General features: G+C 40.4%; 1 protein-coding gene and 1 long non-coding RNA gene across 2 annotated transcripts; one reads left to right on the top strand and one right to left on the bottom strand.

The window, feature by feature from the left end:
* The first annotated feature begins 104 nt into the window (after positions 1 to 104).
* On the top strand, positions 105 to 13,350 carry LOC124262269 (apoptosis inhibitor 5-like). Its single transcript, XM_046696754.1, has 13 exons — positions 105 to 265; positions 1,945 to 2,106; positions 3,211 to 3,376; positions 5,173 to 5,333; positions 6,483 to 6,623; positions 6,934 to 6,999; positions 7,595 to 7,789; positions 8,309 to 8,487; positions 8,952 to 9,045; positions 10,249 to 10,368; positions 11,581 to 11,624; positions 12,471 to 12,601; positions 12,972 to 13,350. The coding sequence occupies exons 1-13, from the start codon at positions 197 to 199 to the stop codon at positions 13,064 to 13,066; spliced, it is 1,623 nt and encodes a 540-aa protein (XP_046552710.1). The 5' UTR covers positions 105 to 196; the 3' UTR covers positions 13,067 to 13,350.
* A 981-nt stretch (positions 13,351 to 14,331) lies between these two features.
* LOC124262270 lies at positions 14,332 to 14,519 on the bottom strand. The gene is made up of 2 exons (XR_006894538.1): positions 14,476 to 14,519; positions 14,332 to 14,402 (listed from the first exon to the last, which is right to left on the bottom strand). It is a non-coding gene; the product is annotated as an uncharacterized LOC124262270 (long non-coding RNA).
* Between the last annotated feature and the right edge of the window lie 6 nt (positions 14,520 to 14,525).

The raw sequence follows: 14,525 nt of genomic DNA, 5'->3' as shown, positions 1-14,525 counted from the left end.
TTGCAATTGTATCGGCTCCTGTCTAGTGTTATTTGTAAAGTGCATAATACGGTGCGCATATCAAAAGTGACACCGGTTAAAGCAACTGAGATCGGAAGTTGAATTTGTGACTTCCTGTGCGCATCCGGCACGCATGATTTTTTGACGCGTTGAGACAAATTCGTAGTTAAAACGTGTATTGCTTTAAGAGTTCAAAATGGTATCGGTAGAGGAATTATATAAGAATTTCGGGATATTAGCAGACGCTAAAGACAAAGCCGGAGAGGTAAATTCCTGAGTTTTAGTTATTTCTGTTCTTGTGAGTTATGGAGAAGCCACGAAAGCTTACCATGGCTTTTGTTTTCCTTTTATGTTTTTTTTTTTAAATTTATGGGAAAACAATATTTTCTCCTGTCAACATTATAGTTTCTTGTTGATGGATCTCCGGTAGAAAAAATATGATATTTTCTCTTTATAACTGACAAACCATTGTCAGTCAGAGACTCAGATGAAGCGAAATCCTGTATGAGGATCGAGTGATAAAAAATGTCATTGAATAGTTTTGTTTTCCCATCATCGTCTTACACTAATGTTGATGACATTGTAAATAGAGTACGGGAGGGGAGTACTGCACTTTACCAGGCGCACTTTTTCAGATTAATTAGCGTTGCTGGGGTTCCCTAACCCTAAGGATCGTAAAGGGTAGTACCCTTACCCTAACCCTAAGGATCGTAAAGGGTGCCTAACCCTAAGGATCGTAAAGGGTGGCATACCCTAACCCTAAGGATCGTAAAGGGAGCAGCGAGGTCTGCGCCCGGTAAAGTGCATTCTAGCCTGGAGTACTACTACTAGATTGGATGTAGATTGTTAAAATTTGATTACGACAGTTTTGTTTTCCCATCATCATCTTACACTAATGTTGATGACATCGTAAATGGAGTACAATTAGATGTTCTTCCTTCGTACACTATTTTCCAGTTTTTCAAGTGTCACTTGATTTCCAATATTTTTGATCTAAGTTATCAGGTGCTAATATTGATCAAACAGTTAAACCAACACCATGATAGTACATGGGGTTCAGGCTAAATCGGAACACCAGCAAAATGGCACGTACCATTGCACGTACCATTTGGACACAACAGAACTTCTTCTTGCCAAATGTTTAGATAATATATACATCTACCGTGCCAACAGTGATTGGAAGGGGCATTTCAATTTAGCGTGAAAACACTGCAACCTTTGATGTTTTAAGTACATTTACTCAACTGAAATCGCCCAAACTCACTGTCAGAATGAAACTGTATTTAAAACGCACAAATGTACCCATTACATATCATTCTTCACAATGCTCACCACTGTGTTGTATGAGAGAAGACCGTCAGAAAGAACCAACATGCTGTATCTAGTGACGACTGTGAATTATGTTTGTGGTACCGGCCTTTCTGTATCACAGAAATATCACGACGCGGACACCAGAAATGTTAATGAAATGTACTAAAAATTAAATCTCAGCGTCATATTTTGTTTTGTATATGTTATAATCTTGCTAATGTTATAATGAAATGAAATAAAACATTAAAGTTAACGTCATACTTTGTTTTATATATGGTGCCGTTTTAGCTCAGAAATCAGTAGCCGTTTTCACCAAGATGGTGCCATTTTCGCCAAACAAATTTGGTACTGTTTTAGCTATAACCCATGTACATGTACCATGCTATTTTAAAAAAAAGAAATCACTTTGTTCAGTTCCATGTTGTCACCAGGCGTTAAGTGACAGGCATGCGTTAATACACTTGTAGCACTATGATCCACCTGAAGAAAGGGCAAGAACTGGCCCAGAAACGTCGTGAGAAACAAATAAAGAAGTTGTTATCCTTAACATTTGTCTTGTATCACTATACCAACTTCTAAATGCCTTTGAAGAATTTCACTGCACCTATTGTAGCCCTGTCATGTTATTTCCAGCACACCACAGAGTACATGTCCTTCCTGGATGCAGTCAAGGGTGCAGCTGGAGAGAAAAGATTAGCATCACAGTTCATTGCAAGATTCTTCAAATATTTCCCAAGTCTTTCTCCAAAAGCAATCAATGCACTGTTTGATTTGTGTGAAGATAGTGATGTCAATGTAAGTATATATTTCCAGGGTAGATTACTGAACACTAGTTAGGTTAATGTCAACACTAGCCATTCATCATGTACATGCTTTTGTACTTTCATTATCAATTTATGGCATTGAATGCCAGTTGGGTACAGTGGATAGAGTTTCTTCCCCAGAATGTGAATTGGTGAAAGATGTTAAAATACTGTACCTCTTTATGCCATGTCTGGCCCTTTGCATTGAGGTAAACGGCTGGTTTAATCTGGTTTACAGTGTCTGGATTGGGCATCAATGGTAAACTGGTATCTCAGTGGTAGCCTTTTTATTACCATCTTAAGCCCAAACTGGTACAATCAGCTACACACTGCATATGTCAGTGTAGGAAAGATAGCCCGTCCCAACGTCCGAGACGGGTGAATTTTGTGGAGGACGGGTTAAAAAAATATCTAGTCCGTCCTCATGTCGGGTCAATTTTAGCAAACCAATGACATATATTATATAATGATTATAACCTTTTTAAATATTTACTGCCGAAGGTGTTTTATTTATATTTGGAGGACAGGCTAGATTTTGGCAGGACTGGTAAAAAATTTGACCTGCCAGTCCTGTGGACAGGCTAGATTTTCTACATCTTTCCTACACTGCATATGTATTGTATTGCTTTTTAAGTACAATAATCTTAAGTGCAAATGTTAAAAACCATGTCACCCTGCATCACATACATAGACATCACAAATGATGTTTTAAATATTTTTAGGGATGGCGAGCATCTTTACTATTTACTAAGGCTGTTACAATTCACTCGCATATTCGGTGAATTGAACTGTAGCCCTTCATGAGTTCAATTCGTTATTCGTGGTCACCAGAACCGAATATTAACGAATATTTTAAGGGAGTGTGTTTTACTTGAACTGTTATGTCCTTTTTCAAAGTGAGATATGCAAAAATGGAAGATGTACTATCCTTGTAGTAGCGCACGTTATGTCAAGTTTGCCAAGGTCGCACATGGTCTATTTACTTTACTTATCTTTAGTATTTACTTTGTTTATCATTTTCTAAAATTACTGCTAATTGCAGTATCACCTACACCATTTGGGCCTGTTTTAAATTCGGTTTCTCATGGTTTCTCAGATCAGAAAGCAGGCCATCAAAGATTTGCCGTCCCTGTGTAAAGTAAGCCCTGAGCATGTGCCGAAGATAGCGGAGGCTCTCACTCAGCTATTGGCATGTGAAGATTCAGCTGAGCTGAGCAATGTACAGACATCCCTCTACTCCCTCTTCTCCATCAATACCAAAGGTTTGTAATGCATACATTGTTCATCCCAACGATCTTGTCATAAGTTTAGGGACACATTCATCCAATGCTGTGGATAGATTATTGTATGGATGAAAACTAGTCGTATACATACTGTCTTAAATTAAAACTTATCAAGTTTACAGGCAAACAAAACTCTTGTCTGGTTCTCATCAGTTAAGATACTGACTAGTATTGCACTCAAATGGTTCATAATAGCACTATTTATTTAGGTACAGTAAACATGGTAAAATATGTTTCTAAAACTCAAAAGGAAATTACCAGTTTTTAGTTTGTTATAACTGTACGAAGACCGGGTTAAATGCATTCAGACTAATTGTGTGAAGCCCAGGTCTACGCCATGTAGCTAGGGAACATACAGTTTGTTAGAAGTGTGTTATTATAAACACAGCTTACTGTATGGTTTTCAGTTTGTTGATATAAGTGAAATGCATTCAAGTCTAAAATATTTTTTACATTAGCTAGGACCAAACATACAGTTTGTTAGAAGTGTGTTATTATAAACACAGCTTACTGTGTGGTTTTCGACACATTGATATAAGAACCCATGTAGTTTCAAGTCCATCCCAATTTTTTTTAGCCTCATGAACTGTATTGTACATTATTTTCATGTATGTTGTTCAAATTCTTGTTGAATATCTCATGAACTGTTGTACCCAATGTTTTCAAATTTGGTGAAAGACTGCATTGGGGGATTACACATACACCAGTTGATTTTGGTGACCTTGACCTTGACCTTATTTTCAAGATCACCCTGACACTTTGACCACTTTGGAAACTCTTGTTTCAAAAATAAAAAGTAGATATTCCATTCTTTAGTGGTGGGGACATTGCCATATCGTGAACTTTGTTCTGTTAGTGAAATGACATAAGCCGATATGAAAGTCTTTTGGGAGCACTTTGACACAGGTTTCAAAATGGAGATTACCCATTCCGGACTATGCTGTTTTGACAAAGTTCTAGATTTAAAATTTTGAATATTCTGCAATATCTAATAACTGGTTTAGATTATGTGGCAGTACTGCCAACAGGCTACAGAAATTCACTTCTGTCTGAATGATAATCTCACTGAAGCGAGAGAGAGGGCTATGATTTTCACAATTTTGGTGGAATTGTCGAACTTAAGATGTTTGTTCAGAATACTTCAAGTTGCATGATTAAGAAACACTTTCCCACTGTCACTTCCAGATTTGATAGGCAGTGTGTCCGATTAGTCAGATGAAAGGTTGATCTGATGTGATCTGTTGTGGGATATTTTTCAGATCATTGTTTAGCTCTAGCGAGTATTAAGGATACTGTGATTACACAATGCCATTTAGAAAGTGGTCAAATGTAACATATGTTATATTTGGGATTACACTTTCTTAGTAAAGTACAAATTCTAGTACTTTTTTGAGTTGAGCCCCATCCGGGATTCGGCCTTGGGAACCGTGCCAATTAACACCTATCAGAGGGGTACACAAAGCCCACAGTCTAGACTACCAGTTGTCCGACTTCCATTTTTGTGGAAGTTGCAGTAGCTGAGCGGGTTAGGCAGCTGACTTTGTGTGCTGGCGATTAGGTGCCTGACTCTGAGGGTGTGAGTTCAAATCCCGGATGGGGCTCAACTATAAAAAGTACTAGAATTTGTACTTTACTAAGAAAGTGTAATCCCAAATATAACATATGTTATATTAAGGATACTGATGGCTAACAATATAGGAAGCCTTAACTATAATATTGACGTTTAAACATGTTGGACTCTGCTAATCATGCTGATGGGTTTTGTGACTGTGCAGGTGCCTTGGAGGGAATATTCAGTCAAATTCTAGCCGACCATGAGGAGGACGATGTTGTGAGAGACCGAGCAATCAAGTTCCTGGTGCTGAAACTGAAGACGCTGGGAGAAGAAGCGATGGACAAACATGCAGAGGAGTTTATCATGACACAGGCAAAGAAGGTAGGTGTTGTCTGGTGGACAGGGTAGTGTCAGGAGGTGTCAACTTGTTACAGCCAGGACTGACCAGGGATGTAGTGGGACAGGAAATACTAGGTCCCTTTACCATGTTTACCTTGTGCTAGTGGTTTGGTTTGGTTGTTGTTTAACGCCACATTCAGCAATATTCCAGCTATATGGTGGTCAGTCTGTAAATAATGAGTCTGGACCTGACAATCCAGTGATCAACAGCATGAGCATCGATCTACGCATTTGGATACGATGACATGTGTCTACCCAGTCAGTGAGCCTGACCACCCGATCCCGTTAGTTGCCTCTTACGACAAGCATGGGTTACTGAAGATCAATTCTAACCTGGATCTTCACAGGTGAAAGCCATGGTCATATACCAGGGGTAACATTTACTGACACATTCCCTACTTTTGGTCATTGTGGACTTAACATGCAATGAATATAGAATGTATGGAAGTGCTGTTGGGATTCAAGTTAAAGAGGCACCTAGCAACTTATGTTGGTCGTAACTGAATGTATCAGGGCAGTCTCAATGACTTGGTTAAAGGTTTGTCATTGTAGCCTGATGACTTGGATCGTTGTACACTGTAATAGTCACAGGATTGTCTGGTCCAAACTCAATTATCTTCATGTAGTTATCATGTAGGTGAAATATTGCTGAGTGCTGCTTCAGATAGCACATCCGTATTATTGAAGGTTATTATTACTGTGTCCAGTTCGCTGGAAATCACCTCTCCCACAAGAAGAGACTTGTGTGGCATGTGGTCCTGTGCATATAGCTCTGGTCACAAATCAGGTGAAGTTAGGCAATGTTGGGCGGGGAGTCCTTGGATGGGTGACCGTGAGAGTTTCTAGGACTTAGTCCTGCCCCACAACGAAGCACACATATTGTGATCTCACTTAAGGCAAGTGAGTTTGTTCGAAATTGCCTCTGTTCACCCAGCAGAAAATGGGTACCCGGTGGTCATGTAACCACTAACCTTCACATGCAGCCTGGGTTATCTGGGGTAATAATAATCAGATTGTTTGGGCACTTGTGCATGTGGAAATGCGCATGCTGTTTGTGTGTCTTCTAAGTTGTGATTGAATCAGTCCTGATAAGTTTCCCGAGTAAGTCAGTGTTTGCTGTTTCTCCTGCAGGTGCTGGATGATGTTACGAAGGATGAGTTCATTGCTGTGATGGACATCCTGCGGAACCTGCGAGTGATGAGCACTGTCCAGGGTAGGCAGCAGCTGGTGGACATCGTCACTGAGCAGGCCGAGCTTGGACAAGCATTGGAGGTAGGCAGAACGTCATGCATATGACGATATGCAACCTTTATGGCTCATGACTTCGAGTGGCATGTTAGTTGCGATGTAAAATATTGAGCAAACTTGATTAATAATTATTTATTGATAACAAAATAAAAGGAGTTGTTATCCATAAAGTTTGTTCAATATTTTAAAGCTCATGACTTAACAATGCTTTTTATTTGTAACTTGGTATTGAGATTGTCCCTGTGTTGGAATTGGACATTCAAGTGTGTGTGTCATTTTTCTTGGAATGCTATTATATTGCTCATGTTTGTTCAATGTGCACTTTGACTTGCAGGTTACAGATACAGATTGTGTAGACAGACTGATGCAGTGTGTCCGAACTGCCATCCCCTTGTTCTCTGTAAGTACAGTGCCTCATTATTAACTGTAGACTTCTTTTGTGGGGCATGCCGGCTGTTTAGGTTCTGTATTAATTATTACCTTATACACATATAATAAATACCTCAATCGGACAATTTTGTAAAAGGTCAATTTGGGGTCAGTGTAGGGATATCCTTGTTGAACTTGACCCAGACTCCCACATAATACAAGTTCAATAATCTTCAACACAATGGCCCTATTTTAACAACTCTCAGGATGGAGGTTGGGGTAGTATATTAGAACTTCAACTCATAGCCAGGCAATTACATTATGAGAGAGATATGAAGAATGAAGGCTAGATTTAGAAACGACAGACTGTTTTGTTGAAGTAATAACAGAGGCAACATGTTTATCAGTTGGATTTGTATGTTTTGAAAAAAAAGTAAAACAAACTGATGTGAGCGTGAAGTATTTCCTTGACCATGGTATTGTGTACATGAATCCTCAAGACTTGGAGATAATGGCTTTACCATGCATGAGATATTCCTTCATCATCACAATGTGGGACTCCAGTAATGGGCTCATGGGCTTCCCACATTAAGTGCACTGAGATGGGTATGTTTTTGATTTTACAGAAAAATGTTCATTCCAAGGCATTTGTTGGTTACATCTGTGACAACGTGCTTCCCTCCCTGTCCAGCCTGGCCAGTCCTGAGCAAGACGTCAACATTCAGCTGGAGATGCTCAAACTCTTTGCAGAAATCTCAGAGTTCAGTGGGGACATAGAAAAAACTGATGAACGACTAGAAAAGGTGTTTGACAGGTTACTGGTGAGTGTTATCTAAGACTCTGAATCAAGTAGCCTTAGCAGCCGTATTGGTGACCAAATGTTTTCTTGAATGAACAGTAATGTACAGTTATGGTTTATAGACTCTTCCTCAATGTTGGTCATGTTACCGGTGTAAAACGTCCTGTGAAGATCCAGGGTCTTCAGTAACCCATACTTATTGTAAGAAGCTACTAATGGGATCGAGTGGTCAGGCTGGCTGACTTGGTTGACACATGTCATCATATCCCAATCATGTAGATCAATGCTCATGCTGTTGATCACTGTATTGCCTGGTCCAGACTCGATTGTTTACAGACTGCCTCCATATAGCTGGAATATTGCTGTGTGCTGGGTTAAACAATAAATCAATCAACCAGCCACATGGCAGATCCAGACTTTTGGAGAGAGGGGGGTAGGGGGTGCACATAAATCATGAAGTCCAATGGTAAGGGGAAATGTTCCTCGGGGAAAGTGGGGTTGTGCACAATGTGATTGTGTATTTGTCAAATGTCTTTTCCAGGAATATATGCCATTGCCACCATCAGAAGAAAACGACGAGTTGTCATCAAATGAGGAACCCAAGCTCAAGTTCTCTTTTGTGGAATGTTTAATGTTTGCTTTCCATCAACTGGCCAGGAAGAGTCCCGAGTTCCTGACAGATGAAGGCAATGCAGAGAGGCTGAAAGATTTCAAGATCAGGTAGAAACATGTTTAACTGTGGCATGGAAATCAGTGCATTGAGAAGCCATTAGAGAATAGCTAGAGTTCCGAGGAATTGTGGATTGGCTGTCCAGAGTCAATAAATGGTGTTAATCCTGAGGATTTGGCAAGGGACTTACTGTATTTGTTCATGGTAGGCAGATAATTTGTAATTTTGATGTTTACCTGGTTTCACTGGAGGTTCTTCCTCATAACATCTCTTCCAGTAGTGACATAGTATATCCCATCACTGTATGATGTGGATGTCTGCCTAAAGTATTATCCTGCCAGGATTTAAGTCTATTGTCTGGCATGGAAAGACCTCCACATACTGTGTTTATGATAACATAGCCAGCACCTGAAACTGCTTTGTGAGTATGGTACATGTCTTCTGATCTGTATATGTGGTGATCATGGCTGACTCGATGTGACAAGTTTTCACTGAGCCTGGTGTTGTGCTGTAGGTTGCAGTACTTCGCCCGGGGTGTGCAGGTGTACATCAAGCAGCTGAAAGCAGCACTGCAGGGCAAGACTGGAGAGACGCTCAAGACAGAAGAGGTGAGTAGAGTCACAAGCTGCACATGCCTGGGTGTTTCTAAGTTTGTCAACGTCAGACCTGCTGGCTTGTGGGTTACGCTGCAGTGGTAAATGTCTGAAATCTGATTCCCTTCAGGATGTCCTCCCACAAGCTGACATACTGTGGTATAGGTGAAATATTTTCGAAATGACAATAAACAGAACTTCAGTATGCTCTCGTTAATGCTGATGGACAACTTCCACATCCCTTGGAAGACTTATTAGGATCAGTGTAGTGTGTGTGCAAATCCCATATTCACCCCAGTTTTCGACTGGGGACTTTGGGTGGTGCTATGTTTTAATGAGTCTCAATTTGCTGTGAATGTGTGTTTCAACCGCAGTTAACATTGATTTAGTTATGGGTTTATCAGCCAGCGTTAAACGTTCCTGCCTGCCCGACTGTCCGGAACGGTCTATTTTCATCTCGGACAGTCAAATTTCAAAAGTAGCCTGTCCGGTGGTCTGGTAGATGTTTTTTACCCCTAACAGTAAATATTTCATAATATCAGACAGGTTCCCTTGTCATCAGTTTGAGATGTTTAAGGTATTGTGATAATTATGTTAAACTATTTACGATTGGACAATTCATTTTACAATAACCAATCACAACACATGTACTTTCAGTTTACCTAAACTCTGTGCATTGCCTGTTAGTGCTATGTTGTTCATTGCGATGCCTACACACAGTAAAGTATTCAGAAACCTGTTTTTTATTTTTTTTATTCTTTTATTATTATTTTTTCAGGTTTTCAACAATGAAAAACGGAAAAAAATAATAAAAGAATAAAAAAAAATAAAAAACAGGCAAGTTTATATCCGGACTGGTAATTTTTTAAAGTTACCAGTCCGGCTGTCTGGCTTGGAATTTTGGGAGTTTTAAAAACTGTATCAGCACTGTACCTGTACTGGTTGTTTTACTTAACTAGTAAACATCTGAAACATGCATCACTTTAGGCCTTCCTTCCTCATTGAGTTGCAGTGATATAACTGGAATACTGTTCAATGCAGTGTTAAACTTAACACACTGCTCTCCTGAACTGACAGCTTAATAGTACCTTAACAGTGATCAAATTAAACAGCATTAAGCCAACTTGACCACACTGCTTGATTATTTCTGATGTGTATTTAACATGTATTGACTTTGTTGTGTCTTGATTTCCCTACCTTGCTGTATGGTGTTTCCAGAACAAAATCAAGGTTGTGGCACTGAAGATTACCTCCAACATCAACACACTGATCAAGGATCTGTTCCACAACCCACCATCTTACAAAGCTACCATCACCCTCTCCTGGAGACCCATCACAGTAAGATCCTTAAATTGTAGCTCTGTAGCATCTATGGTGAAGGAGATGTGGTGGTTTAGCCTAGTCGTTAAAGTGTCGCTCGTCACTCTGAAGACCAGGGATCGATTCCCCACTTCGGTACAATTTGTGAAGTCCATTTCTGGTGTCCCCTGACGAGATATTGCTTGAATATTGCTAAAAGCGGCGTGAAACCAAACTTACACATTCTATGGTGAAGGCCTACTTTTGTTAATCATACCAATGTTAGGAATATAAGTAGAATTCTCTGGATGAGCAAATCATGATCTTAGTGAAATTAAATGTTATATATGTTGGGATTTGAGTTCTTATGATGGGGACCGCCTCCGTGGTGTAGTGGTTAGAGCGTCCGCCCGGAGAGCGGAAGGTCGCGGGTTGATCCCCGGCCGCGTCATACCAAAAGACGTTAAAATATGGTACTTGTTGGTACCTGCCTGGCGCTCGGCATTAATGGGTACAACAAGGACTGGTCGGCTCGGAGTCAGTATTATGTGTCTGAGTGGGATATTCATGCTTCACTGCGGCATGGTATCTCAGTGGGCTAGCACTGTAGAAAAACCAGCTTCAGTCTGGGCTAGTACAAGCAGCCGCACATACACATACACACGCATGCACGTCGTCATATGAGGAGCGAAATATTCTCAAGCACAACGTTAAACCCAATTTCACCGCACCTCTTATGATGGTAACTTGTCCAGAATGTCGTTCCTCAAAGCAATATTAGCACTAAGATGAACGTAACTCCCATAGACATATGATATTCATAGTGCTAAGCTTGTTTTGTGCAACGACACCCAAGACTAAGGTTTGAAATCCAACTTACAAAAGAATTCAAGCATCCTATGCTGGTCATAAGTGTCAAGGGGTAGTAGGGTAGACTTGTGGTTAAAGCGTTCACTCATCACGCCAAAGACGCAAGCATATAGCTGGAAAGCACAGCCCATCTCTTGTGTCCCGGGTCCCCGGTGTTGCTGGACTATTGCCAGAAGCAACATAAAATCATGATCACTCTAAGAGATGACCTCATGCATTGAGTGCCACAACTCTGTGACTTGTGACTGTCACTTGTTGATTTTAATTCATCAAATTATATACACTTGCCACTTGCTTGAGCACTTTTCACATTGAATAAAACCAAGATATCATTGGTGTTTGTATTTGTTTGTGTGACAGAAATTGTTTTTTGGTCAACAGAAAACAGCTCCTGCATCTACAAACGCTGCCAATGGAGCTGCTAGGTAAGTCATTCAGTACAACTGCCAGAAAGTAGACTGCTAAGAATCAACAACCCCTTGTTGTTTTGTTTTTCTCTGATTCCTTCTACTGTCAAAGATTCATCTGTGGCAACACTATAACATTAGACCGCCTCCGTGGTGTAGTGGTTAGAGCGTCCGCTTTGAGAGCGGAAGGTCGCGGGTTCGATCCCCGACCGCATCATACCAAAAGACGTTAAAATATGGTACTTGTTGGTGGGGTATTCATGCTTCACTGCGGCATGGTATCTCAGTGGGCTAGCACTATAAAACCAGCTTCAGTCTGGGCTAGTACAAGCAGCCGCACATACACATACACACGCATGCACATTGTCATATGAGCTAAATATTCTCAAGCATGACGTTAAACCCAATTTCACCTCACCTCACTATAACATTAGGTAGCTGCATCAATTGATGGCTTTAGTCTGAGCGGTGTGCCAATGTTTTCGCTTCTTGAATCACCTCTCTGATTGTTTTTCTCTAAAACTTTCAGTTGTGAAAGTTTCTTCTTTGAAAACACTGTATCATCAGCAGCTGCATCAGCTGATGGTTTCTGTTTCCATGGAAATACAACATGGTATCAGCATAAGACTGTCAATTCCTGAAATTGTAGATTGAGTGGAAAGAATTGTATCACTTGAATTATTTAATCATTTAAGGAGGCAAAGGTGATGCTGATGTAAATCACTGCAGTTTGATAGGAGCTATGGTGAATCACATTAAGTGAGAGAAGTTTGTGATCCAAGAGATAGTTCCCGAATTTGCTCCCTGATGTAGCTCCCAGACTTTATTCAATGGTATGAGAATGTGTATCCTTTGATGTTACAGCCAGAAGAGAATCACTCCAATCACATTTGACTCGGATGGGTCTGGAGGAAAGAAAGTAAACAAACAAGGGAGACAACTCTACTCTCCTCCGGGTGGAAAGTTCAGTGAAAAAGCAGGTACCTACCCTCAAGGTAATTGTGACTGATAGTTAATTGTAAAATGATTGTATGGTTCACTCAGTTGCAGTCTAAGTAAACTTAGGCTCAGTATTATTCATTACACTGCTATACTGAGTCTAACAAAACCTTGTGGAAGGTCGCGTAAGGTAACCTTTGAGTGACCTATGACCATCCAATCAAACGCAAGATGACCGAACGGATTTAACCAATCAGACAACGGCTACTATTTAGGGTTCGGCGGGACTTACAAAATGGATTTTCTCTTCCCCGGTCACCAACACTGATCTCAAAACAAATGAAAACCTGCATAAAACACAGATATATGACCTGCAGAATAATGGCCATATGTGATTGGAACTAATTCTCTCTCTCATTACATTAGGTCAAGGTCAAGGAGGCCAGGGCGGTCGAGGTCGTGGACGAGGATCATACAGAGGCTTTAACCGAGGTCGGGGTCGTGCTTACAGACGGTGGTGAGAAGATGATGGATGTGTGATGGAGAAGACAGACGTGTAGTCATGACAACCGGCCACACCGATCTTCCCCTCCTCACTTACATACTACATGACAACATTGTAGTGAATCTACACAGTTAAAGTGTCAACGGGAACTTCACAGCCATTGCCCAGTACATTAGAGCTTCGATATCAAGGCAGCAGGGTGGCTTGGAAGGCGCGCAAATTTTCTAATGTTTGTCTTATGTCCATTTAAACAGTATTGACAGAATAATCTTGTTTAAATTCTTCATACAGAAAAGAATGGAAAGAATGTTTTAGCAAGTTGTCACTGCATGTCCAGTTAGAAATGAAGGAATTATACCTGTCATACTGATTATTGGTAATTTGAAGAAATTAGAATTACCATAGGTCTTGCATTTTTAATAAATATATCATACTATTTCCTCAAGAAATTGAACACATTCAAGCAGTTATGTCTGTAACTATGAAAGATGTGTTGTGAGAATCCTGATGGGAATTTTGGTTTGACTTAACACTTATTAATGTATCATAGACTGTGAGGGCTACATTTCTCTTTGAAAGCCACTTGATGGTCTTGTCAGATTGAGATGTTCTCAAGTGTAGTCAGGTTCATTACGATAATTTCCCAAAAGGGGAAAATTGTCATTTTGATGATAGTTGTCCAAGAACAGACTTTTACATGTAAACCTTCATTACATTTATAGTGTTACCTTGGCAACAGGTCTTGTTGCCTTGGAGATAGATCCAGTATCCAGATGCATCCAGGATGGGACAATACCTGATTGTTCTATAATCACAGACTGTTTTGTCCATTGATAAATTGATTAACCCAGTTGTGTGTTGAGAATGCTTGTTGAGATTGTTACCAAATTTTGTCAAATCCAGTCACTTTTTTGTACAGATTGTATGATCCTTTCACAATGATTCTAACATCTCACTATTGAATGATTGTCATGGTTACGGCTGATCTTTGTTGCATTGAGATTTTGTCATGGCACTGAAGAGTAGGTTTTGATGAAGTAGTGAGTTCTTTGTGATTAGGTTACATAGGCTGATGCAGCATCTCTGAGATGTAGCTGTGCAGAATCATTTTCTTCATGTACTTATGTGTCACATCGGTGACCGGTGAATGTGTCCAGATGGGAGCTTTTACGGACCCTGACCAACATTGAACAACAGGGCCCTTGTTTTGCCTGTCTCCACTCACTAACGCTGGACCCCCAGGTGCCGAGGAACCGCGTCGACATGGTCAGCTGGAAGGTAGGGAGGGAAATCTACAGTCACTCAGTAGCCTGTCACAGGGTCCTAGGGGTATTAGTCTTGATAACTGAAAACTGAACACTTGTTTGTCAGCAGTATCTCAGCTATGTTATGGTGGCCGGTTAATTTCACCCAGGACCAAGGGACCATTCATAATTTATGGCAAGAGGGGGGTGATGATGATTTTTATGGAGAAG

Source organism: Haliotis rubra, unplaced genomic scaffold (assembly GCF_003918875.1).
Source record: "Haliotis rubra isolate DU_JTF1 unplaced genomic scaffold, ASM391887v1 Scf83, whole genome shotgun sequence".
Taxonomy (NCBI): Eukaryota; Metazoa; Mollusca; class Gastropoda; order Lepetellida; family Haliotidae; genus Haliotis; species Haliotis rubra.
The sequence above is the reverse complement of the archived record's forward strand: the minus strand, read 5'-3'. Positions and strand labels throughout refer to the sequence as shown.

Coding starts and splice junctions, on each gene's coding strand:
- LOC124262269 (XM_046696754.1), top strand. CDS start 197: ATGGTATCGGTAGAGGAATTATATAAGAATTTCGGGATATTAGCAGAC. Junction 266..1,944: donor CTAAAGACAAAGCCGGAGAG/GTAAATTCCTGA, acceptor TGTTATTTCCAG/CACACCACAGAGTACATGTC. Junction 9,046..10,248: donor AGACGCTCAAGACAGAAGAG/GTGAGTAGAGTC, acceptor TGGTGTTTCCAG/AACAAAATCAAGGTTGTGGC.